Source organism: Hyaena hyaena, unplaced genomic scaffold (assembly GCF_003009895.1).
Source record: "Hyaena hyaena isolate Hyena2069 unplaced genomic scaffold, ASM300989v1 scaffold_216, whole genome shotgun sequence".
In the NCBI taxonomy this organism is placed as follows: domain Eukaryota; kingdom Metazoa; phylum Chordata; class Mammalia; order Carnivora; family Hyaenidae; genus Hyaena; species Hyaena hyaena.
In genome coordinates, this window is record NW_024080848.1 from 917453 (window position 1) to 944891 (window position 27439).

General features: G+C 34.0%; 1 protein-coding gene across 1 annotated transcript in view; it reads right to left on the reverse strand.

Annotated features, from left to right (window-relative positions):
- ZCWPW2 (zinc finger CW-type and PWWP domain containing 2) overlaps positions 1-27439 on the reverse strand; it is a 91809-nt gene that overhangs the window by 29219 nt on the left and 35151 nt on the right. The window contains exons 3-4 of the mRNA XM_039242718.1: positions 20599-20713; positions 8246-8292 (exon numbers count right to left, since the gene is read on the reverse strand). Of these exons, the coding sequence (XP_039098649.1) occupies positions 8246-8292; positions 20599-20713 (162 nt within the window). The remainder of the gene's footprint in view (positions 1-8245; positions 8293-20598; positions 20714-27439) is intronic.

Here is a 27439-nt window from a genome sequence, read left to right on the forward strand (position 1 = left end):
GACAAATACCATATGTTTGCACGTATAGGAGGATTAGGAGGAACTTGACGGAGGACCAAGGGGGAGAAGAAGGGCGGAAATGGTGGGGGAAAGGGAGAGAGGCAAACCATGAGAGACTCTTGAATGCTGACAAAAACTGAGGACTGATGGATGTGGGGGGGAGGGGGGATGGGCATGGAGGAGGGCACTTTGGGGATGAGCACTGAGTGTTATGTAGAAACTAATTTGACAATAAACTATTTGTAAAAAAAACAAAAAAAAACAAAAAAAAAACCAAAACTCTTAAAAGTAATAAGATCTATAAAACAACATGAAAAAGATTTGTGATATAACATAAATGAAAATAATGGTACTTACTCAATAATTAAACTATGCAAATAAACATGCATATAGAAATAACTATAAACAAATGCATGAAATTTAAAAACATTTTAATTGAGGGGATGGATTTCAGATGATTTAAAAATTCTGTCCTCCAAGTACAATGTTATTATATTACTTTGAAAAAAGTTAAATTATGATTAAAATGTTGGACTTCCTTAAAAAAAAAGACTTTTCCATAATCTTAACTATCTAATAGACTATGATGCTGTTGTAAGTCCGAAAATTTTAAATATTCTTAAATCGTTCCTATTTCCTACTAAAAAGAAATTAGAAAAGTACTAGGCACACAAGTACCTACTAAAATGTAGTAAACTCTGTGCAATTATAATTGCTTTTCACGTTAACCTTTATAACAACCATACAAGGTAATTCTTATTGTTCCCAAATCAGAGATTAATCCAAATGAGGCACAAAGATGTTAATTTGCCTAAAAGGTCACACAACTAAGTAGCAGAACTAGCCCTTGAAGGCAGATCTGGCTCATTCATCATTTTCTACTCTTTCTACCACAATATGCTGTTTCCTGAATCTTTGTTTTTTTATATCCAAACATCTCTCAGAATCTGTAACAGGCAACACCATCAGCTACTCCACCCATCTTCCCCATATACTACTAATTTTATTCTTTCGTTTCTTTATTTCTCAGGCCAAGTGACCCAGATATTTACTCTGGTCTGCACAAGTCCTTTGACATTCTGAAATTACTTACTGAGCTGTTATAAATATTTCATGGAATATTAGAGCAGGAAGGGACTTAGGAGACAATCCAGATTTTTTCTTTTTTTTTTGTTCAAGCAGAACTGAGGTAGGTGAGACTTACTCTAATTCTCTTTCATTCAGATTGCTGCCATTGGGCAGGGCAGTGATCAGGTGAAAAGGTGTGGGCACTTTTACTACTCACCTTTATCTTAACACAGGGCTGAAGTGCTAAAAGAAGGGGCCTGTGGGAATGGCAGAGGCTTGTAGACAGAGCTCTCATACTGGACCCAAGAAGCACTTTCCTACTAGGCACTTAGGAACAGTACTCAAGGTGGAAACATTCTCACAGCTTGGTTCAAAGAGGTTGTAGAGACTGCCACTGCAACTCAGCACAGGCCAACACCTAACTTTGACAATTTATTCCTCAAGATCATTTCATGATTCAAGGGAGGCCAGTGATACTGTGGTTAGCTTTAATCTATCAAGCTCATTTGGTGGAATTTATTCTATAAAAATAATGCAACAGTATTTAAAAATGTATGTATAAAGATGTTTATTAAAGCACTGCATGTAGCAGTATCAAACCACAACAGCAACTTGAAAAACTCCCAAACATTTATCAATATAGAGCTCACTGATTAAAACTGATATATCTATTTATGGTATCCTAGGTAGAAAGCTAAAAACAGGTCTGTATCTGGTTAAGTAGTTAAATCTGTAGAATAATATATATAATAAGATCTCATTGTAGTAAAAACAAGATCATTACAAAACATTTATACATGTACATATATACCTTTGTTTATATAAGTAATTAAAATAGACTATTAAAGGACTTGCAACCCAGGGTAAGGGGCTGTACAGAGAACTACCTTACTTGTTTTTATCATTCATCTTTGTATTGTAATTTTGGCAGCGGTGAACATCCCGATGCCTATTTTCTTTATTCATTAACCACATACAACAATTATTATCTGACATAATTGTTGTTGAATCAAATAAAGTAACAATGTGTATCCCTGGCCTTTATAGGCACTTAATATATCATACTGTTATTTTAAAATTTTTTTTATTTATTTAATTTTGAGAGAGAGAGACAAAGTGCGAGCAGGGGAGGGACAGAGAGAGAAGGAGAAGCAGACCCTGAAGAAGGCTCCAAGCTCTGAGGCTCTGAGCTGTCAGCACAACACCCAACTCAGGGCTCAAACTCATGAACCACGAGATCAGGACCTGAGCCAAACGTTTAATCAACTGAGCCACCCAGGCACCCCACATCATAGTATCATCATCATCATCATCATCATCATCATCATCTTTTGCTTTCACACCAGCAACTCTTTTTTGTCCATCTACAGTGTTTTATATAAAACAGTTCTATCTTTAAAAAAAATACTGCCTTCAATATCCATAGATCCAAAATTATAAAAAATAAAAGCTACCATATTAGTTGAAATTAACACTCAAACTCTAACACGAGTAGCTTGCTAATACTTTAATAAGAACTAGGAAAAACTAAGATTAAGTAAAATTATCTTAGGAGCACTGTGTGAATACAGCAAATTACTTAATTTCTCTAACTATAAATGATCTCCTTTGTAAAAATGATGATAATAGTGTCTGCTATGCCTTCTTCCCAAGGGTCAGAAGTGAAAGATGATGTTTGTGGAAATGTTTTGTAATCTGAGAGTACTATATAGATGAAGAATTGTTTTAAAGCTAGGATTGTGCCCATTCATAAGCATGAAGTTCAAGATTATTCAAGAGTCAAATATATGAAGTGATTCAGATACTTAAAAAAATTATTAAAAAGTGATTTGTTATCTCAAAGATAATAAAGGGATTTAAAAAGCCAGAGTGTTAAAAGAAGCTGTGGTATTATGGACCATCAGAACTGGAATCCTACCTTGGCTCTGACACTCTTGTTAGTCACTTAATACCTCTGTAGTAGTTTTCTGTGAGAGCAGTTATGGTAATACTTATTTCTCACTGGCATTGGAAGAGTCAAACGAGACAGTCGACATTAGTGTGTCTCAACTCTATCAGAGCTAATCGCTCCCTTTTATAAGAAATACTACTTTGAAACATACTATTTCCTATTTTAAAATGAAAGTCTTAGACCACTAACTGAGTATCTAGATTGTTCCAGTTAGAAGCTGCATTTCCCTCCTTGCCTTTGCCACTGAGTGTGGCCAAGTTACAAAATTTTAACAATGGGATGTAAGAAAAATGGCATATGCAGCTTCAAGCTCATTTTTCTTATTCAGCCATTTTCTCTCTTTTCCATTTTCCCTCTTTTCATGGGCCAGAATGTCGATGTGATAGTGCAATCAACTTTTGACCATATAGATTAGAACCACACCCTAGGGGCTGGCATAACAAAAAACTCCGGAGTCTAAATGATCTTGTGGGGCCAAGCCTCCTCTTACACTGGACCTCTGGCCCACCTTTGGTCAGATGTACAATAAAGAGACAGATAAACTTTTATCTTGTATGGCTCACTGTAATTTGGAGTTTCTTTTTTACAGCAATTATAACTTGTGACCTAATTAACATATCTGACTACATGAATAATTTCAAAATACTCTAACTGTAATATAAAAGAGAAATAAAAGAAAATATATTTATAGTAAAATAAAATCTATTTCTATATGTGTATGCTTGGGAAACAGAAACATCTGAAGACACAATCAGAAAGATAAATGCTAGTCATCCCTATCCCTATGAATAAGTTTGGATATAAGTAAACTAAGATGGTCAAATTCATTCTGTACAGGATCTGAATAGAAAAATGTACCAGCAAAAGTACTGGTGGACATGAGAATAGAAACTACTTTTATATTAAGTACCAACATATCAGGCATTTTATATGATGAAAAAAAAAGAAACTAATCTTAATTGAAATAGAGATAAAATTCCAAAATACGTTATAGACTGACCAAGCATAGAAAATGAGAAGTATTGTATTCTACAAAATGAAATTGGCAGAATAATTCCCTATAGGTAAGATAATTCTCTGTGTACTGTGACATGAGATGACCTAGTAACAAAATATCTCAGAAAATATATCTCCTTTCTTGAAATCCCACAACATTCAGGGTCTAGTACTTGAAAATAATTTGACCATAACTTTTAATAGGTGAGAAAGAATATCTTGAGAAGTTGGAAAAAGAAGCAATAATGTCTTATACTACATCTTATGTAATAAAGAATTTTAAGGTAGACTTTGGGGACAGTATCAGAGTATGACTGGAAAACACAGACTATCTAAAAATAATCTCAATATGTAAATATTTAAACACAAGGTTCCTATCATTTTGTAAAGTGTTTACAAATATAAAGGGTAGCAGTACTATGAAATATTTCTAAATGTTTATTTTTTAGTAATACAAAGATTTTATGTATCTGTATTTAGTAATATTTGATTATAAGACTGTTAAAAGGCATCTCAAATTTCCTGTTACAGGTTTGTAAATGTTTTCCACGATTTCTCAGTAACCGCACTTCTATTCTTATAGCTAAATATGTAGTTAAATACATTAAAATATGTTGAGTAGAAAATAAGTTAAGTTATTCAGTAATTTCGAGAACAGTATGTTTATTCCATTTCAGTTTTGTGCTCCATAAAAAGCCTTCTAAATTCCTTGGCTTTTTGTCTAACATGTTATGTTTCAGTATTATTTTGTATTAAATCACTATACAATTACAACTGACCCTTGAGGAACACAGGTTTGAACTATACTTACATGTAGTTTTTTAACAGTACAGTATTATAAATGTAGATTCTCCTACGATTTTAACATTTTCTTTTCTCTAGCTTAACGTATTGTAAGAATATAGTATATTCTACATATAACATACAAAATCTCTAATAGTCCATTGTTTATGTTCTTAGTAAGGCCTTCAGTTGACAACAGGCTATTAGTAGTTAAGTTTTGGGGGAGTCAAAAGTTATATATGGGTTTCTGACTGCAGTGGTCAGTGCCCCAAACCTCTGTTGTTCAAGGGTCAATTGTATATCTGTAGTTTGTTGAGTCTAGCAGTGCATTCAAAAGTCATGCCAAATGTTGGAGAGTTTTTGTGATAGAGTTCTGTTCCATACATTGTAAGATACCTAGTTTCTTACCTTTGCCCAATAAAATGCCCTATATTCCCCCAAATCACTATAACCCGAGACAGTTCTACAAATTCGTAACACATCTCAGAGGATCATGTCTCTCAAATTATCAGTGTTAAAGGACTAGTTTTGTCCCCAATTTGCCCAAGATCTACTTCTATAACAAAATTAAAACAAAAACAAAGACAGGTTACTAGGAAAAAAGTGAAATAAAAAACAAATATGAAATATAAGTTCTCTTTTATCATTATATTCAACGTAAAAGATGACCCTGTGGAATTACTATACACATTTCTAAATGGTTCCTCTCATTTTTGGCTCTTATCTCATTGTAGACCAATAATAAATAGTTCTTAGACCAGCTCTGGTGCATGGACCAGATTTCAAACAGCACTGTCCTAAAGACAGTAGTATAATTTTTTATCAAGAATCACTGGTAAAAATAAAGCAGTATGATCATTTTTGAATCTAAATATCTTTTAGCAGAGACTAAAATAAACAATACTTCTCACATTAACAATCCTGTACCATCTCCCAACAGACACATGAAACGATGCTCAGCATCCCTCCTCATCAGGGAAATACAAATCAAAACCACACTGAGATACCACCTCACACCAGTCAGAGTGGCTAAAATGAGCAAATCAGAGAACTCGAGATGCTGGCGAGGATGTGGAGAAACGGGCACCCTCCTACACTGTTGGTGGGAATGTAAACTGGTACAGCCCCTCTGGAAAACAGTGTGGAGGTTCCTCAGGAAACTAACAATAGAACTCCCCTATGACCCAGCAATAGCACTGCTAGGAATTTACCCAAGGGATACAGAAATGCTGAGGCATAGGAGCACATGGACCCCAATGTTCATAGCAGCACTCTCCACAATAGCTAAAACATGGAAAGAGCCTAAGTGTCCATCAACAGATGAATGGATCAAGAAGATGTGGTTTATCTATACCATGGAATACTACATGGCAATGAGAAACAATGAAATCTGGCCATGTGTAGCAACGTGGATGGACCTTGAGGGGGTTATGCTGAGCGAAATAAGTCAGGCAGAGAAGGACAAATATCATATGTTTGCACGTATAGGAGGATTAGGAGGAACTTGACGGAGGAACAAGGGGGAGAAGAAGGGCAGAAATGGTGGGGGAAAGGGAGAGAGGCAAACCATGAGAGACTCTTGAATGCTGACAAAAACTGAGGACTGATGGATGTGGGGGGGAGGGGGGATGGGCATGGAGGAGGGCACTTTGGGGATGAGCACTGAGTGTTATGTGGAAACTAATCTGACAATAAACTATTTATAAAAAAAAAAAAAAGAATTAGAAAAATAGAAAAAAAAAAAAAAAACAATCCTGTACCATCTCACAAATTCCTGTCTAAATCTTCAGACATACACACAAGTCTTATTTCCTTTGGTTTTCTTTTTAATGTTTATTTATTTATTTTGAGGACCTGGGAGGGGGGGAAGGTGCACTCGTATGCAAGCAGGGGAGGGGCAGAGAGAAAGGGACAGAGAGAGAATCTCAAATAGGCTCTGTGTTCTCACTACAGAGCTCGAGGTAGGGCTCAATTCCACAAACTGTAAGTTCGTGACCTGACCCCAAATCAAGAGTTGGATGCTCAACCGACTTAGCCACCCTTTCTTTTCTAAAAGGTAACCTTGTCTTCTATGATATTGACTTCTTCTCTGCAAAGGTGCAGCAACATTATTTAGCCAGTAAAAAGAACAGACTACTTTTACAAGTCAAAAAGAGCAAAACAAAATCTGATTTTAAAAGGACCCATGATTTATACATATTCAGAATACAAAAACAATGCTCACTTCGTTGCTTGTTCATCTATAGGTTTGTGTCCAACATCGTTTCTGTTCTTCCAGGTTACACTCAACCTTTCCCGGGCCCACCCTGCATCAACACCACCATTCAACACAGGAAATACTACAGGGATAGGCTTTCCTTTCAATCACAATTCTTGTTATGACACAAATATGCTTCGGATTCTGGGTCTCCTTCTCTCTCTGTCCCTCTCCTGCTTGTGCTTCATCTCTCTCTCTCTCTCTCTTTCTCTCTCTTTTTTTTTTTTAACTATTTTTGTTAACATTTTTATTTATTTCTAGGAGAGAGAGAGACAGCGTGAGCGGCGGGGGCGGGGGGGTGGGTCAGAGAGAGAGGGAGTCACAGACTGAAACAGGCTCCAGGCTCTGAGCTGGCAGAGACCGACGCGGGGCTCGAACCCACGAACCGCAAGATCATGACCTAAGCGAAAGTCGGATGCTTAACCGACTAAGCCACCCAGGCACCCCTCTTTCTCTCTCTCTCTTAAAAATAAACACTAAAAAATGTTTTAAAAAACAAATTTTATTTAAAGGTTCTATGTTTAGATTTATACAAATGGCTGATAACTGTTCTCAACTTCAAGGTAAAGTCCATATTAAGCTGTGAATTTTAATTATATAAATCTTCCATGAGATTGCACATATCCCAACAAAATGGTATACAAAAATATTTCAGTATATGAGAGTATGTATGTGAAATACAACTTTTTAAAAACAGATTTTTTTTTTTTACCATTTCTTTATTTTTGAGACACAGACAGAGCATGAGTGGGGGAGGGGCAGAGAGAGAGGGAGACACAGAACACGAAGCAGTCCTAAGGCTCTGAGATATCAGCACCAGAGCCTGACGTGGGCCTCAAACCCACAAACCACAAGATTATGACCTGAGTCAGACACTTAACTGACTGAACCACCCAGGCACCCCTGCATGTGAAATATAATTTAAATAAAAGCAATTGCTTACTTGTTAACTTTAAATATTGCTATCATTCTAATTTCTGATAATTCTGTAACACTGATATAAGTAATCATAAAAATTAAATTTCTAGTGTCAACCTAAAAAAGGAAACATGCACTCAACTGACATTTAGAAGAAAATACTGGTTATATGTCATTTTGCTTTTAAATATTAATTCAATTTTCTTTTAAAATAGCTTTAATCAAATGGAATTTGAAGTCTGCATATTTTATATAATGAAACATGATCTTACCCTTTTCTTGGCTAACACAGCAACTTTGCCATCTGCTTTGGATTTATCTGTAAGATAATAAAGTATGGCTGTTTCAAAAAAGTGCCTACACTCTTGTTCAAATAAATGCAATATTATACAGTTAGAATTTTCTATTCTCTCATACTGTGATATGTGTTTTCAATGATTTTTTAAAATCATAATGCTATTAAACTCAACTTCTCAGAATTGAGAAGAATAAAATAATCCAAAAGTAATAATATTAGGGGTCTGTATACTTATTTGACAAGCCTCCTCTCTTAAATCTAATTGGCTGGCTGGAGGTTTTCAAGTTAGCATCTAGTGTTTCTTATTCTAGGTTCTGGTCAGCTCTGGAGTATACCAGGATCTGGAATGAGATCAAGCTATCTCTACTTGCACATCTACTCCATGCCAGACATGAATGAAGACCTTACATACTCAGTATCTTATTTAAACCTCATGATAAACTTGCAAAAAAATATGTGGTCCATTTCACAGCTAAGAAAGTTAAGGCTCGTACCCTGCCTGAGGCCATGCAGCAGGGCCAGACCCATCTAACTGCAAGTTGTTAATCTTTATGTCTGTAGCCTCCATGTAAGACCCTTAGTCAACACTCAGCAAGGAGGAGGATGATAAGCAAATAGCATATAGAAAACTATGTTAAGATATAATTTCGATATATGTAAAGCTGTGTGTGAATTAGTAAAAACTATTGGCAGTAATAATTAAGAAATTGTATTTTTTTATGGCTTCAATGCAGAATTCCAACTAAATGAGTTGTACATAGTATTCATACATATGTTTTGTTAACCTTCATATTGTGGTAATGAAAAATGAAGAGTGATATATGTCATTAATGATAAGGTTTTAGGGTTACATTTAATACCAAATATATGTATATTTAATGTATCAATGTAGGACTGTAATTCACAGTGAAAACCTACAATAAACAAAAATAATAAATATCCATGAATATCAGAGTAAATAAATGCTGGCTGTCTAAAAGCAAATTTTGCAGTAAAAGCTTATTGACATAAAGCATACAAATCCAGAGAAGCAGGTTGTTATATTTATACCTATCATTAGTTGGCCACATGTAAACTGCCCTCTTTCCCATGTTCAGTTGTGTGCTTAAAACAATCCCTTCTTCTGGAACGCTCTCTCTCTCCCCACTGATGAAATGTACAAGACCATCCACCATCACAGGTGACTCTTCCAACCAGAAGAAATAACCACCTTTGTTGCAAACTCACAGTCATCCCAGAGCACAGAACGTTCTTCCTTGTCTTGTGGTTACTTCTATATAGGTCTAAGCACCCTGCAAGACTAGAATGTGCCTTAAAGGCAGGGACTATGTTCTATATACAGTAGGCACTCAGTATTTTTTTGTAATTAATAAATGTACATGTATTTTATTCAAAATCTCATATAGATCTGAAATATACATTTTACCTGAACAAATCGATATAACTTATTAGTTAAAATACATAGAACATTTACATGGTGTAAGTTACTATACTAGACAATGTAAGATATAAAACACTGTATATGTTCTCAGACCCTGGGTCTCTTTATTGATAAACAAGAGTCCTAATTATTACCTTATTGGTATATTGTGAGATTCAAGTAATAGAGTTTATGTAAATAAAACTCCTAAAACAATGTCTGGTAGATAATAGATAATTAACAATGTTCTTTTACATTTAGCTAATAAAGACAATCTGAGGTGTGGGGATGTGTGTGTGAGAGAGAGGGAGAGAGACAGAGACAGAGAGAGAGAGAGCTCAACCCTTACAAAATTTTAGGAAAAATAGTTTAGTGATTATACACTTTACTATTGCATCATCTTGTTAAGTGATTCTATCATTCTACCATTTAAATAATTGTTTTAGTCTTTTTAACATAGTTGGAAATAAAATGATGAGTAATGACAAAATAGCAAAGATTACTAAAATTCCATAATGCATTTCAGATTTATAAAAGGGCCCTGATGATAATTACAAGACAGAATTTTGTTGAATCTAAATTTTTTTTTATCTTTCTTCTTCTGAAGACCTCTAATAATAATGAAAATCATGGTGAAATATCAATCTTTACACGTAGTTAAAAATGCACAAAAAAGAAACTTAAAACTAAAATTGGATCCAATGGACCCTGGTCATATACTGGTCTTTTTTCCAGTTAGTGATAAAAGGATACAATTTTGTTATTTTTCTCCTTAAAATATACATCATTCTTATGTAAAATTTCCAGTAGGGAGACAAATTGGGAACTGAAATATCCAAACTGTTGTTCAAGGAACTTTTTATGTTGAAAAGTTGCACAACCAGCGCAACACAGAAGTGTTTTGGGGGGTTATCAGCAGCCACTCTGATTTTCAAAGGGATTTGCCAAAGGGGAAGTCTGATGTAATGCTGAAAACCATTACAATCATTAGCAATTTTCCTATTAATAACAGTAGGTCCGTGTTCAACTTCAGCAACATTAAACACTTTCTAAGAGCTGAATTTTCCCTAGTGAGAGCGGTTTAATTTCCTCCCTTCAGAAATCTCTGCATGTAGGGACCCTCACACAGAGTGAAAAGCAGTTAACAGGAAATGTAGATGTGGATAATTAAAAGGGCTTTACTCCTCTTCTGGGCTACATCCACATCATAGTTTGAAAGTGCAAAAGAGGAGGTGCAGATAGAAAATGAAAATGTTCCAAATCAGTAGAGGTGGTTATGCCTCATGACTCATAACAGATGTTAAATTTTTTTATTTACAACCATATTAGAAAGGAGTACAAATATTAACATAAATCAATGGCTTCTTTAAAAAAAAATTTTAAAGCTTATCCATTGATGACCTCAGAAAATCTGTCAGTGTAGCTTCTTTAAAGGTGACAGCTGAAAGCATTTTCTTAAAAAGGTAGAGGACAGTCCAGTTTCCTGTCCAGCATGTAAAGAGCTTAGAAGTCACACTCCATCCTCACAACAAGTAAAAAGCTGAACAAATTGAAAATCAATAGCTCTTCTTAGATCCCTTAAAGAAGTTAGGTCAGAGGGCAAACCGCTGCCCCCAAATTTGGAGAGACAGGTGAGCACAGAGAATCACAACTCAATGGAGCATAAACCTCCACAGGAACGAGTGCTGGGGTAGGGACACATGAACTGTAACTGATGAATTGCTGGAGCCTCAGTGTGAGCAAGCCTGAGAGAGAAAAATTCTTGGGGGACCCAGTCATTCAGGAAGGAGGCACACTTTTGTGAGTTTACCTCCAAGAGCTATATTGGGTTCTCATACTAAAGACTGGAGAAAAACACCTTTGCGCTTCCTCAGTGGGAAGAAAAAAGTAACCATTTGAAATATGCCAGAGCATTCAGTTCTTAGCAGTTTGCCTTTAAGAAAAACTATTGTTCTATTGTACCAGAGCCTAACCTATTCTGGTTTTCTCAGAGCCTGGCCCATTAGTAGGGGAAGGAAATACCCAAATCTAGCTTGCGATGGTCTTCCATGCAAGGTAAGGGAAACACCAGCTCTGGCTCCCTTCTATCCATTAGGTACCATGTAAGGGGTGAAAAAAAAAAATGGGAAGCACTTGTGCAGTTCAAAGCCCAGGACTTAGACCTAATCATAGAATTATAGAATGCTTGGAGCACCTGGATGACTCAGTTGGTTAAGGGTTCAAATTCTTGATCTTGGCTCAGGTCATGGTCTCATGGTTCATGATATTGAGCCCCATCTCAGGCTCTGTACTAACAGGCAGGCTCTGCCTGAGATTCCCTCTCCCCTTCTCTGTCTCTCTGCCCCTCCCCGACTCACACTAGCACTCTCTTTCTCTTTCTCTCTCTCTCTCTCTCAAAACAAATAAACTTAAAAAAAAATGCCTTCCCTAACCCCACATGCCTTACCACTACACTGCTAAAGGTCTACTTACCACAGTTTCCTTTACCTGGTACATCACAGTTGCCTTTCCACAAAAAACTACAAAGCATACTAAAAGGCAAAAAACACTTTGAAGTGACAGAACAAGTATCAAAAACAGACCCATATATGTCAGAGATGTTGGAATGTTCAGACTGTGAATTTAAAACAACTATGCTTAATATAGTAAAAGCTCTAATGTCAAAAGTAGGCAACATTCGAGAACAAATGGGTATTGTAAGTAGAGAGATGGAAATTCTAAGAAATAATAAAAAAAGAAATGCTGGAGATTAAAAATGCTGTAACAGAAATGAAGAATACCTTTGACAGGTTCATCACTAGATTGGACACAGCTGAGGAAAGAATCTGTGCACTTGAGGATATATTAATAGAAACTTCAAAAACTGAAAGCAAAGAGAAAAAAGATTGGAAAACAAAACCACAAAAAGCATATCCAAGATCTATGGGAAAACCACAAAAGTATAATACATGTGTAATGGGAATGCCAGACAGAAAAAAAATAGAGAAAGGAGCAAAAGAAATAACTGAACCAATAATGACTGAGAATTTCTCCCAATTTAATGCCAGATAGCTAATAATGATCCAAGAAACTCAGAGAACAACAAGCAGGATAATGCCAAAGGTAAGCAATGATAGAAAATCAAAGATAAAGGTAATTTATTGAAAGAAAGAAATTTTCAGTGGGGGTGGATGTGCCTTATCTGTGAAGGAGCAAAGACAAGAATTTCATTCAATCCTCTCAGAATCCATGCAAGCAATCTATGAAATAATTAGTATTGAGAGTAAAAACCCACCAAATTAGAATTCTGTACCCTGTGAAATTATCCTTCAAAAATAAAGGGATATATACTTTATCAGGCAAAGAAAAATTGAGGGAATTTTCTACCAGTAGACTTACCTTACAAGAAATGTTAAAAGAGGGAGGAAAATTATATAGAGCAGAAACTTGGATCTACATAAAGAAAGGAACTGCATCAGAGAATGACTAAGTAAAGGTAAATATAAACTTTTAATTTTCTTTTTCTTTTTCTAACTGAAAACAATTTGTTCAAATTAATAATAGCAACAATATGTTCAAGTTAGGAAAACCATCTTCTTAAAAAGTATTTTTCTTAAAAAAATTAAAAAGAAAGCATAATTAATATGCTAAGATAGAAAACAATTATATAAAATTTATAGTTCAGTTAAAACTACAAAAGGCAGAAAAAGAAAAATAGGAACAAAGAAAAACAAATGGAAAACAGTAACACATATGGTAGCTATTAATCCAACTGTATCAATAACCATTTTAAATTTCAATGTCTAATTATACCAGTTAAAAAACAAAGACTGTTAGAGTGGATCAATTATACGCTGTCTAGAAAAAAACTCACTTTAAATATAAAGACACGTAGAGGTTAAAAGTAAAAATACAGAAAAAGATATAGCATGTTAACACTATTTCAGACAGAGCAGGATTCAGAGCAAGAAAAATTATCAGGGATAAAGAGAAGTATTAACTAATCATAAAGTGGTCAATACTCTAAGACATAATGATTATTAATATGAATGTGTCCACCAACAGTGTCAAAGCATGTAACACAAAGTTGATAGAACTCAAGGAAAACAGATAAAGCCACTATTATAATTAGAGACTTTATTCAAAATAAACAGGGTCAGCAAGCAGAAAATCAGTAAGGACATACAGTGACTCCCCTTTATCTGTGGAAGATGTGTCTCAAGGCTCCCAGTAGATGCCTGAAGCCATGGACAGTAATAAAACCTATATATACTGTTTTTTCCTACACATACATACTTGTGATACAGTTTAACTTATAAGGTAGGCAGAGTAAGAGATGTTAATACCAACAGAATAATTATAACAATATACTATGATAAAGTCATGTGAATGTGATCTCTCAAAATCTCTTACTGTAATGGACTCATCCTTCTTGTTATATGAGATAAAATGCCTACATGATGAGATGAAGTGAGATGAATGACAGAGAAACTGTAACATACTGTTAGGCTACTATTGGCCTTCTGATGATACCTCAAAGGAGAATCATCTGCTGCTGGACCACAGCTGCCCACAGAGAACTAAAACTGTGGAAGATGAAACTGTAGATGAGAGGAAACTATTGTAGTTGAACTCAACACCATCAATCAACTGAATATAATCTACATCTATAGACTACAACACAATAGCAGAATACACATTCTTGTCATGCTCACTTGTAACATTCACCAAGATAGACTATATTCTACGCCATAAAATACACTCTAACCCATTTTTAAAAACAGATACCGTACAATAGTCTGCTCTCAGACCAGAGTGGAATTAGACTAGATACAAAAAAACAGAAAGATAACTATAAAACCCTCCAAATACCTGGAGATTAAACAACACATTTCTAAATAACACATGGGTCAAAAAAATATATAGTTTATGAAAATTTGTAAGATGCAGAGAAAGCAGTATTTAGAGGGGGAATTTACAGCATTAAAAATGAAAGAACAATAAGCTAAGCTTCTATCTTAGGAAACTAGAAAAAGAATAGCAAGTAAAGTATGAAGTAAGCACAAAAAATAAAAATTAGAGCAGAAAATAATGACATTGAAAACAGGAAATCAATTGAGGAAATAAAACCAAAAGCTGTTTCTTTGGAAAAATCAATAAAAATAAGAAGACAACCAGCCAGGCTAACTAGGAAAAAAAACACACAGAAACTATAAACTACTAATATCAATAATGAAAGACAGGGCATCATTACAGATCTGAAGATGTTAAAAGGATAATAAAAGGAAATGTCCACAAATAACTCTATGCCCACAAATCTGATAACCTAGATGAAATGGACCAATTATTTTAAAGACGTAATCTGCCAATAGTTACATAACAATAAACAACCTGAATCAGTATAATAACCTTACAAAACAAAAACACATAGCCCAGATGGGTTCACTGGTGATTTCTACCAAGTATTTATAGAAGAAACTATAGCAATTCTCTATAAACTCTTCCAGAAGATAGAAGCAGATGGAATACTCCCTAATTCATTCACTGAGGCCAGTATAACAAAACCAAATAAAGACACTACAAGAAAACTACAGACCAATTTCTCTGGTGAATTTAGATGCAAAAATTCTCAACATATCACAAATCAAATCCAACAATGTGTAAAAAGAATTATACACCATAAGCAAGTGAGGTTTCTCTGAGGTATACATGGCTGCTTCAACATTTAAAATCAATTAATGTAATCAATGACATCAACAGGTAAAAAAGAAAAGTCAGATGATCATATCAATTGTGCAGATAAAGCACTTAAGAAAATCCAACACTCATGCATGATAAAAACTAATAGCAAACTAGGAATAGAGGGAAATATCCTCAATTTGATAAGAAGAATCTACAAAAAATCTTACAGCTAACATCAAACTCAATAGTGAGAAAATCAAAGCTTTCCCACTAAAATTAGGAATAAGTCAAAGATGTTCCTGCCTCACAACTCTTCTCAATATTGTACTGGAACTCCTAGCTAATGCAATAAGGAAAAAAAGGAAGAAGGTATAGACTGAGAAGTAATAAAACTGTCTTTCTTAGTAGATAACATGAACATTTATGCAGAAAATCCAAAAAAATCAAGAAAAATACTCCTGGAACAAATACATGATTATAGCAAGGTTGTAGGGCACAAGGTTAATACACAACAGTCAATCAGTTTCCTATTTACCAGCAATGAAAAAGTAGGATTAAAAAGTAAAAACACATTACCATTTATACTAGAGCCCCCCAAAATGAAATACTTAGGCACAAATTTAACAAAAGATGGACAAGATTATATGAGGAAAACTACAAAACTCTGATGAACAAAATCAAAGAACTTAATAAATGTGGATATATTCCATATTTATGGATGGGAAGACTCAATATTGTCAAAATGTCAGTTCTTCCCAACTTGATCTATAGATTCAGTGCAATCTCAATGAAAATTCCAACAAAGTATTTAGTAGATCTCAACAAACTGAATCTAAAGTTTATATGATAGAATAGCCAACACAATATTGAAGAAGGACAATCAGAGGACTTCACCCTACTTGACTTCAAGTCTTTCTTTAAAGCTACAATATTCAAGACAGTATAATACTGAGAAAAGAATAAAAAATAGATCAGTGGAACAGAACAAAGAGCCCAGAAACAGACTCTATAAATATAGTCAACTGATCTTTTACAAAAGAGTAAAGACAATATAATGAAGAAAAGATGGTGTTTTCAGTAAGTGGTTGTTGAACAACTAGATGTCTATGTGCCAAAAATGAATCTAGATATAGATCTTACATGTTTTATAAAAATTAATTCAAAATCACCCATCTAAATGAAAAATGCAAAACTATAAAACTATAAAACTCCTAGAGGGTAATGTAGGAGAAAATGTAGACGACCTAGGATATCCTAATGACTTTAGATATAACATCAAAGGCAAGGCCCACAAAAGAAATAATTGACACGTTAGACATCATTAAAATTAAAATATATGCCCTGCAAAAAGCACTGTCAAGATAATGAGAAGATAATCCAGAGTGAGAAAAAATACTTGCAAAATACATATCTGACAAAGGACTGTTATCTGAAATATACAAAGAACTCTTAAAAACTCAACAATAAGATGAACAATTGAATTAAAAAGCAGACAATGATGGCACAAAACAGACAATCAGATCAATGGAATAGAATAGAGAACCCAGAAATGGACCCACAAACATATGGCCAACTCATCTTTGACAAAACAGGAAAGAATATCCAATGGAATAAAGACAGTCTCTTCAGCAAATGGTGCTGGGAAAACTGGACAGTGACATGGAGAAAAATGAACCTGGACCACTTTCTTACACCATACACAAACAAACTGAAAGACCTAAATGTTACGCTATGTAACAAATGTAACCTAAATGTTGCACTATATGCTAACTAATTTGGAGGTAATTTAAAAAATAAAATTTAAAAACCGCAGGCAATGAATAGACACCTCAGTAAAGAAGATTTATAGGTGGCAAATAAGCATATGAAAGATATTCATCATGACTGTATGTCATTCTGTAATGACATTTAATTGCAAATTAAAACACCACTGCAGACCTATTAGATTGGCCAAAATCCAGAATACTGACAACACCAAATGCTGACAACTATGTGGAGCAACAGGAGCTGTCATTCATTTCTGGTGGGAGTGTAAAAATGATGCAGCCATTTTGGAAGATAGTTTGGCAGTTTCTTATAAAACTAAACATACTCTTGCCATATTATCCAGCAATTCTGCTCTGTGGTATTTACCCAAATGAGCTGAAAACATATGTGCACACAAAAACCTCTGTTGCATGTTTATGGCAGCTTTATTTATAATTGTCAAAACCAAGAAACAACCAAGGTGTCCTTCCATTGGTGAACGGATACATAAACTGTGTTACATACAAACAATGGAATATTTTCAGTGCTAAAAATCTGTAAGGAGATGAACAAATGTAAACATATATTACTAAATGAAGAGGTCAATCTGCAAAAGCTACATACTTATGACTCCAACTATAGGATGTTCTGGAAAAAGCAAAACTATGAAGACTGTAAGAAGATCAGTGATTGTGACGTGTTGGCAGAGGGGTGGGAGCGGGGGAGAAATGGATAGGTGCAACACAAAATATTTATGCCAGTGAAACAATTCTGTATGATACTACAATGGGTGAATACACATCATCACACATTTGTCAAAACCCACAGAATGTACAGCACAAAGAGTGAACCCAATGTAAACTCTGAATTTTGGGTGATAATGTGTCAGCGTTGGCTCATGCTGCCCTGGTGCCACAGGTTGATGGTGGAAGATATTGTATGAGTATGGGGCGGATACATACGAGAACTCTACTTTCTGCTTAATTTTGCTGGGAACCCAAAATTTTTCTCCTCTAAAAAATAAAGCCTATTTAAAGTAAAACAATGCTAGGGGAAAAAAGGTAGAAACAGGAACATCTACTCTAAGATGTAGAGCATGTAAGAAAATATTAATCCTACAAATAATACAAAATCTTAAAGCTAAATTATAAAGAGACTATATGATAATACCCTACTCATTTTAAAAATACAGTTATAGTGAATGTTCCTACATAAGAAAAATCTTTCTATAGTCAGAAGAAGAATCATTCACTTGGAGTAATAGTAAATACAACAAAAACAGGGCAACCAAGTTATGTGGACGGGACTTTGAAATCTCTTACAGTTATGAGCAGGTCTGTATTTTTCACAGATCATCTACTGATCTGGCAGATCTCAACACTGAAAGAGTTGCATCAAACACAATAGTGTGCCAATGTCTGCGGTGTAGGAAGAATTCAGGCCAAGAAATTAGTAATCATATTTCTGGGTTGGAAGAAGAAATTTTGGGGTGAAGAAATTCTCAAAGTTGCTGGGATGAAATAAATTGCTTGCCTCTAAGCTACCCACCTTTTGTAAAATATCTGAATAATGGCTATTTACCTCTCAAAACTACTCTTGAACAAACTAAGAAGCTGGATATGTACTAGAATTCACACTGGAAGCTAAGCAAGGACTACATTATCTCTTTTGGAGATAGTAAAGAGCTGAGTCTGAAGTGAGTGAGCATGTTACGGTGAAGATTGAATTCCCGCAAGTCTCCTCATGTACTCCATCTACACATGTAGATGACCTAGGCTGCTGATGACTTTAGATATGAATCAAAGGCAATGGTCACAAAAGAATAATTAATAAGCTGGACTTCATTAGAATTAAAATTTCAGCTTTGTAAAAAAACGCTGTCAAGAGAATACAAAGATTATTCAGAGTGAGAGAAATATTTGCAAAATACATATCTGGCAAAGGACTGTTATCTGAAATACACAAAGAACCCTTAAAACTCAATAATAAGATGAACAAAATGAAAGTTGTTAGGCATGGATTCTCTACATTCAGACTGAATTACATCAAATTCTGCTTGCAAAAATCAACAGTCTTTCAGCAAAAAAATGGTCTGCTACAAAACCAATGAAAAATAACCCCTCTCCATAGTCTCTGGACAAGTTAAGAATGCCAAAACCCAGACATAAATACGCCGGTACACACAAAAAATGACAAAGACATAGTTCCATATTTATTGAAAGAGTATATCCATTGCTAGTGTGAAATAACTTTAAAAAATAACTGACTGAATAATATTAATAATTATAATAATTATATTAATAAAATAACTGAACTAAAAATATTAGTTCATAGTATTATATTTTAAAAACTCTAAAAAACCTAAATATTTCAAAGATTAAACAAGAAAAATGTTTAATCCATGAAAAGAATAAAATTGCATTTGTGACAATACAGTGAGTTCAAACTTCACTGCTAATAGAGACATTATATTTTCAGCACAAAGAATAAACATCACATTCATGGTAATAAATGTCCCTTTTCCCAGTCTCAGAGTAAACCAGAGTAATGTGCTTGTCATTCTTTTCCACTCTTTTTAAATATACTTATTTCCTTTAAAATCTAAACTTAGGTAGCTCTGTTAATATTTACATTTTTCTCAAATAAAATGTTTTTACATATAAGTTTTTTAAAAAATATATTAAACTTCTCCAAAGGAGGAAAAAATGCTGCTGTTACTTTCAAATTCAGTCAGCACTGAAGGCCAGATCCTTCTGTAATCCTTAGAATTTAAGGCGATAATTATTATCACTTAGCAGAAAAATTTAAGAATATATTTAAATTTATTGAAAATCATCATTTTTATGTGGCAATCATATTCAGAGTTAAAAATGTATCCTACCTGCTATAATCATTATGATTAATTCATTTAAAAAGCTATCTATAAACCATAATATTTATTATTTGAGAGAACTTTCTTTGAAAATGACCTGAAATCTTACCATGTTTTTTCACCTATTTAAAAAAAAGTTGATGATTGTTTTTATCTCTGCCTTGAATGTATTTAAAAATAAAACATTTTGAAAAATACTTTGGTCTAAAATAATACAGCACATGCAAATGAAAGTTTCGTCCCAGAAATATATTTTAAAGACATAGCTTCTAATTGTGAAATATATATTTTGAGATATACAAGAGAACTTATGTAGATAGTCTAAGAGTAAAGAAGATGATAGAAGCACTAATTAAAACCCCTGCATTTAATTAGAGTGTATGTTTAGCCACTGAAAATCATTTCAGAAGGTGAAATACATACTATTAATCCACAGAGAACCAACTTTTCATAGGGATATATCTTATCCACTTTTCATAGGGATATATTTTATCCTATATTTCAAAGGGATATATCTTATCCCTATGAAAAGAAATAGAGATTTTTCAAAGGTGCAAATATATTTCAGAAAGCATGCATCTGAACAAATCCTCATTTTGGAGTGGTAAAGATAAAAAAACTCAAATACCCTGTTTGGATAGATGGCAGACTTTCAGTCTTTGCTCATGAGAATGTCCATAGAGAAGGTATGCTTCTTGTAGTGCGCTTTTATACCACTTCTTTTGTTTCTTACATTTTCCTGGCTAAAGAAACACAGAAAAATAACAAGACTCATTTCTATATATATAATTTGTTTTAATATCTACTTGATTCTGCTGTTGAACTGAAATTGATCTGATTTAAGCACTGTAATATATATAGGCTTTGGCATACAATTATTTTATTATTATTTTAGAGTATAGCAAATTTGTGGAAACACTCAATAAATGTTATTCTATTTGAATTCAGTACTTTTTCTACATGTAGTTTACTTTTACAAAACTTTTTAAAGAGAAAAACAGAGTAAAAGAATCTCTAGGTTAAAAATGACTATAAAAATTAACTGACCCACTAATTTTTCCACTGTTATTTTAAATCTTGACTAAAAAGTTTTTTTTAAGATTTTATCTTTAAATAATCTCTACACCCAACATGGAGCTCGAATTTACGATCCTGAGATGAAGAGTAACATGCTTTATTGACTGAGCCAACCAAGTACCCAAGAATCTGCCTAACAAGTTTTTTATAATAGTTTTAAATGTTACAAATTATAAAATCCAGGGGCATCTGGGTGGCTCAGTTGGTTAGGTGTCCGACTTCGGCTCAGGTCATGATCTCATGGTTTGTGGGTTCAAGCTCTGCGTCGGGCTCTGTGCTCAGAGCCTGGAGCCTGCTTCAGATTCTGTCTTACTCTCTCTCTGCCCCTCTCCTACTCATGCTCTGTCTGTCTCAAAAATAAATCACATTAAAAAAATAATTTAAAAAACAAATTATAAAATCCATACCAACATGTTATCTTTTGGAAACTTTACCATCAAAAAGAATATAGGTTTTTATTCTATTATTCCATATTTATCACTTGCATGTAATGATTGTATCTTTATCTCAGATACATAATTCACTCCTTATACAGAAATGTAAATCTATATAATACCTGTATTTAATTCATTTAGAGAATGAAACTATCTATGTATTTAAAGCTCTTCTCAAACTCCGCCTTATTCTTAGAGTCCTCAAATTAGTATCAACTATTTCTTTCCATTATACTTAATATTTTCATTTAATCATTTACTACATTCTGAGTTGTATTACATTTATTTGTATTCATGACTGCCCCTACCCATAAAATGAAAGGTCCCTGAAGACAGAGGCAATAAATAATATTTCATCTTTGTATCCTCCATAGTACCCGTTGGCCTAATCTCACTGCATATTATGTAAGCAATCAGAACGTGCTTGTTAAATTGCATGTTGTTCTAGACACTTTTTTATAAAAAGCAGTCAGAATATAATCGAGCAAAAAGCTACTTTTTTTTTCAAAAACCTACTTTTGTCCACAGAATATTTAAACTTCATTCACTAATTTTATAGAAAAAGAGTTAGGCAGATACAATTCAATAAACAGAAAATTTAAACTAAGAATATCTAAGTTAGTGTCTACAGATTTAAGATATTTCTGCAACTTAAATGTTATAATGATGTTAAGTAAGAAATCAGTGAAAAATAACTTAGAAGTTGATATGGTACTAAACAACTGAAATTAAGAAAATTTCTTGAGAAAAACCAATACTGGAGACAGCTAAAGTAAACTTTGGTGAATTTGGGGAACCAAAAAGCTTTTTTTAAAAACTTGTGTCTGAGATTCTTTAAGAATTTATCAGTAAGTATATGCCATCTAGTGGTAATACAATTAAACATCTTCAAAGAAACAAAAATTAAGACTATAAATGTATAAAGAATTTTGAATTCCACAATTAGGCTCAGCTATGCATTGTATTTTCCAACTAAAGTGGTGCATGCACATCCAAAAGTGTGGAATGTGCCACCCTATCCATGCCTGGTCTTGTTTCTTCCAAAGGTAGCCATTATTACCAGTTTCTTCTATAGTCTCTCACACACTGTATGGATCTACAAACACTTATATCATTTGTATGAATATATCTAATTTTACAGAGTGTTGTGAATAGTTATATATACTTTGAGTTTTTCAATTTATCTTGCAGGTTGCTTCATTGATTGATTGGACATATTCTAAACCCTTGGGATCTATCACTGAAGAAAGTAGATAAAGCTTACATTCATTCTAGCCAGTGAAACAGACAATCACCAATAAGCATAACAAATAAAGGATGCACTTAAGTATTTGGTCTATACACCATCAGCAGCAACCTCAAAGGCAAAGATGCCCCTGTACACACAAATTGATTTCGCTAAAAAGTGATGCAGTGTTCGTGGAAATTATCTAATAGAGGCTGTTAGCTTATTATAAAAATTAAAATACTGTGTTATTCTTTAATATTTGCTAGATTTCTATTTTGTGAAAAATCAGGCTGGGAAAAAAGAGAAGAAACCAGCCATTTGAAAGGAGGATCCCCCACAGACTGCTGGTCAGAATAGTGGCTCTGACTCAACAGTCATCAAGCCTCAAGAAGCCTCAAAGAGACCAAGGTGGCTGAGGCTAAATGAAGAAGGACAGTAATAGGGAATGAGGCCACAAAATTAACAGGGGCCAGATCATGGAGGTCCTTTCAAGCCACTGTAGGGATCTTGCCTTTTACTCTAGTAAAATGGGACTCATTTCATAGTTCTGAGCAGAACAACAACATGCAATTTGATTCAGTTGTTTTTTTTGGGGATTTTTTTGGGTTTTTTTTTTTGCCTTTGAAAGGATATCATTTTTTTAATTTTATTTTACAAATAGTTTATTGTCAAGTTGGTTTCCATATAACACCCAGTGCTCATCCCCACAAGTGCCCCCCTCCATGCCCATCTCCCCCCTTCCCCCCCACATCCATCAGTCCTGTTTGTTCTCAGCATTCAAGATTTTGATCCAGTTTTAAAACAATCATTCTGATTGTTTAGACCAAAATAAACTATACAAACACTTGTAGATATAAGACGACCAGCAACTGCAATAATCTAGGCAAGAAATGATGGTGGTATAGACCAGGATAGTGGCAGCCATTGTGATGAAAAGTGGTAGGATTCTGTACATAATTTGAAGGTACAGCAAAATGAATTTCTTGACCAACTGAAAACTGGTTGTGAGAGAAATAGGATGATTCCAAGGCATTTGGACTGAGCTAGCAGAAAGATGAAATCTGTTGTCTAGTGAGAAGGTTGTCAAGGAAGTGAGATTTAGGGGGGAAGATCAAGAGTTCATACCTGTTGAGAACAGGAGGTCTATTGTGTCATCCAAGTGGAGATCCCAAGTAAGAGTGTGGTAAGGAAGTTAAGGAGAGGTAAGAGAACTGCAGATAATATTTAGGAATCACACACAGACACACACACAAATGGTATTTAAAGCCAAGAAACTGGATAACTAAAGGAATGAGGAAATAGATGAATATATATCCACATACAGTGCTATGTATGTACCATTTATCTGACAAATGCCCTAGTTATGAACATTTCAGTTATTTCTAATATACAATTTGAAACAATGCTACAATAAAAAATTTCTCCATATATCACTTTGCCCATGTGAAAGTGTTAGAAGAATAAATTCTTAGATGTTGAATTACCAGACCTGAAGTATGTATATTTTAAATTTTGGAAGTTACTGTGAATTCACTCTGAAATGAGGTGGTCACAATTTATAATGAGAGAAACAGTATATTCCCTCACACGCTGCAGAAGACTTCTGTGACCACACTTTCAGATCTCTGTCAATATTTTAAGGGAAATACAGTATTTCTTTTTTATTATCATTTTAATTTCTTAAAGTCAGTAATTATGAGAAAATTTTAATATTTTTTCACCTTTATTGAGATAAATGACATAAAACTATGTAAATTTAAGGAGCACAACATAATTAGATACTTGTGTATCATGTAAAATTACTACAATAAAGTTAGTTAACACTTCCATCAACCTACATAATAATTCGTGTGTGTGTGTATGCACATGCACACACACACGGGTGTGTATGTATAGTGAGAACACTTGTGTGCGTATAGTGAGAACACTTAAGATTTACTTTTTTTTGCAACTTTCAAGTATATAATACAGTATTATTAACTTTAGTTACCATGCTATACTTTAGATTCCAGATCTTAATCATCAACTTTTCACATTCTTAAAAGCCATTTATATTTTCTTTCCTACAAATGACTGTTCAAGTCCTGTGTTAATATTTATATTGGTCTTTTTCTTACTGGTTTATAAGAGACTTTTATAAATTAAGAAATTAAACCTTTGCTACATGTATAGTAAATATCTTCTGTGACAGTTAATTTTTTAGATATATTTACATTTTTATTTTGCTCATTTAAATCGTTCATCCTTCTACTAGCACTGATATAGATGTGAGGTATAAGGTATAGCTTCTACTTTATGTTTTCCCCTAGAAGCCATTTGTACCCATATAATTTTATTTCTAATGTTTTATTTATTTCTGAGAGAGAGAAAGAAAGAGAGACAGCATGAGCATGGGAGGGTCAGAGAGAGAGGGGAAACACAGAATCTGAAGCAGGCTCCAGGCTCTGAGCTGTCAGCACAGAGCCCGACACAGGGCTCTAACCTATAAACCGTGAGATCATGACCTGAGCCGAAGTCAGACGCTCAACCGACTAGGCCACCCAGGTGCCCCCATATAATTTATTAAACAATACAACCTTAATTATTTGAATACAATCTTAACCACCAACTATATTTCCAAGTATTTTAGAGTCTATTTTTGGACCTTATATTGTTCTATTTATCTGTCAAATCACTGTTAGCACGAAACAGCTTTTCCTACTGGAGCTTTATTAAAATTTTATATTTTATAGGCCTACCTCCCTCTTCTATGTTTAATTTTCCTATACATTTTAGCATTCATCCTAAGCCGTTTTTGAAAACTGAGATTACATTAAAAATAATTTAGGGAGAATTGACATCTTTCCATATTAAATTTTCTAAATCAAGAAGATTAGATCTTTCCATTTACTTAGGATTTATTTTCTGTCTCTTAGTAGCATTTTAAAGTTTTATTCATATAGCTTTTAACATATGCTTCTTAAGCTTATTATAGTGTGTTATGTATGTTTTGTTGCTATTATAAATGGAAACTTTTATCTCTTCATATTTTCACACTGGTTACCTCTGTAGAGTAATTATAATATAACTGCCATATAACTAAATTTTCTTATTTATTTATTTCTATTATTGTTTAAAATAGTTTTTAGATTTGAGTTCCATGGGCTTTCCAAGTAAACAATTATCTACTAAAAATGATAATTCTGTTTGTTTTTTCTTTCCTGTATGTGTACTTTGGCTCCTTTCTTTGGCTAATTATATTAGCCAATTCTATCAGGACAATTACATAATAACAGTAATCTTACATACTTTTAAAAACCCCAATGTCCTACCTGAACAACCAATGTCTTCTCTAATTAAAATAAAACTTTCAGTTGGATGAGTTCACGTAGTTTTCAAGACATGCTGAAGTGATTCACATTTATTTAAATAGAATTCTTCTGCAGAAGCTACCAAAAAGAAATGTTTATTTGTAATCACCTTCATATACTAAGCTGTTTAATACATTATCATAATTTTTCAACTGGAATCCGCCAAGGAAAGGCTTCTGGACTGATGAGAAAGAAATAAAGATTCAGCATTTCACCAAACATAATAGATTCATTCCATATACTAATTACTAGGGCAAAGTTGGTAAAGGATGAATGAACATCATGCTTCAATGAATTATAGTAATAACACTGTGATTAGGTTCAATTTAAAAATACTACAGTATTTAATGAGATAAATGTTCAACTTCAAGGTTTACATTTTAGACAAAATTCAGCAAAGGAAACAATGGTATTTTGAATAAGACGAAACTGAGGCAAAAACTAGCTTTTCCTTTTATTTTTTAAGAAAAACTTTTTTTTAAACAAAGATTATCTTTTAAAGGCATGAAAACATTTACATTTACCATTTCAGCCAGAAGTCAAGTAAGATAATTAACTTTAGATTAACCAAGAATTTTTCAAAACCAAATGGTATTGAAAATAAGATTCAAACTCAAACAGAAAGTAACTGCCATTCAAACTCACTCTATCAACTGGAATCTAGAGGTTTCTAATACTTGACTAAAATCTACAGCAACTCTTGTGACTTTCCTGATAACTGTTGGATAAAAAAAATGTCCCAGAGTTACTTATTTAGTTCCCCGAAATTCAAAAACTACAATGTCTCTTGCATATACGAAATAAATTCCAAACTTGCATTTTAAGTTAAAGCTTTTGCTCCTCCTTAAGCTAGGGGCATACTGCAGGCTGAAGTGGTCCTCCTTTTCCTTCATGTGTTTCTCTTTCTCTCCCCACATCTTCTGGGTTCTCTGGGATTGAAAATATTTGGTGTGGAGAACGAAGAGAAATTGCAAAATATATTTTTGACTGCTACATAGCAGTTGGGGGTTGGTGTTTTCTAGGCTTAACGTATTTTTTTTATAATTATTTTTTTTAATGTTTTATTTATTTCTAGGAGAGAGAGAGACAGCGTGAGCAGGGGAGGGTCAGAGAGAGAGGGAGTCACAGACTGAAACAGGCTCCAGGCTCTGAGCTGGCAATCAGCACAGAGCCTGACGCGGGGCTCGAACTCACGAACCGCGAGATCATGACCTAAGCGAAAGTCGGACGCTTAACCGACTAAGCCACCCAGGCGCCCCTAACGTATTTTTTTTAATGTGGGGTGCTTTGTGGGTTTTTGGAGAACTAGGAACAACTCCCCTGACAGAGGAGATCTTTCTTTGAGCTGGTTGCTTTCAATCAATCCCCTCCTCCATTACT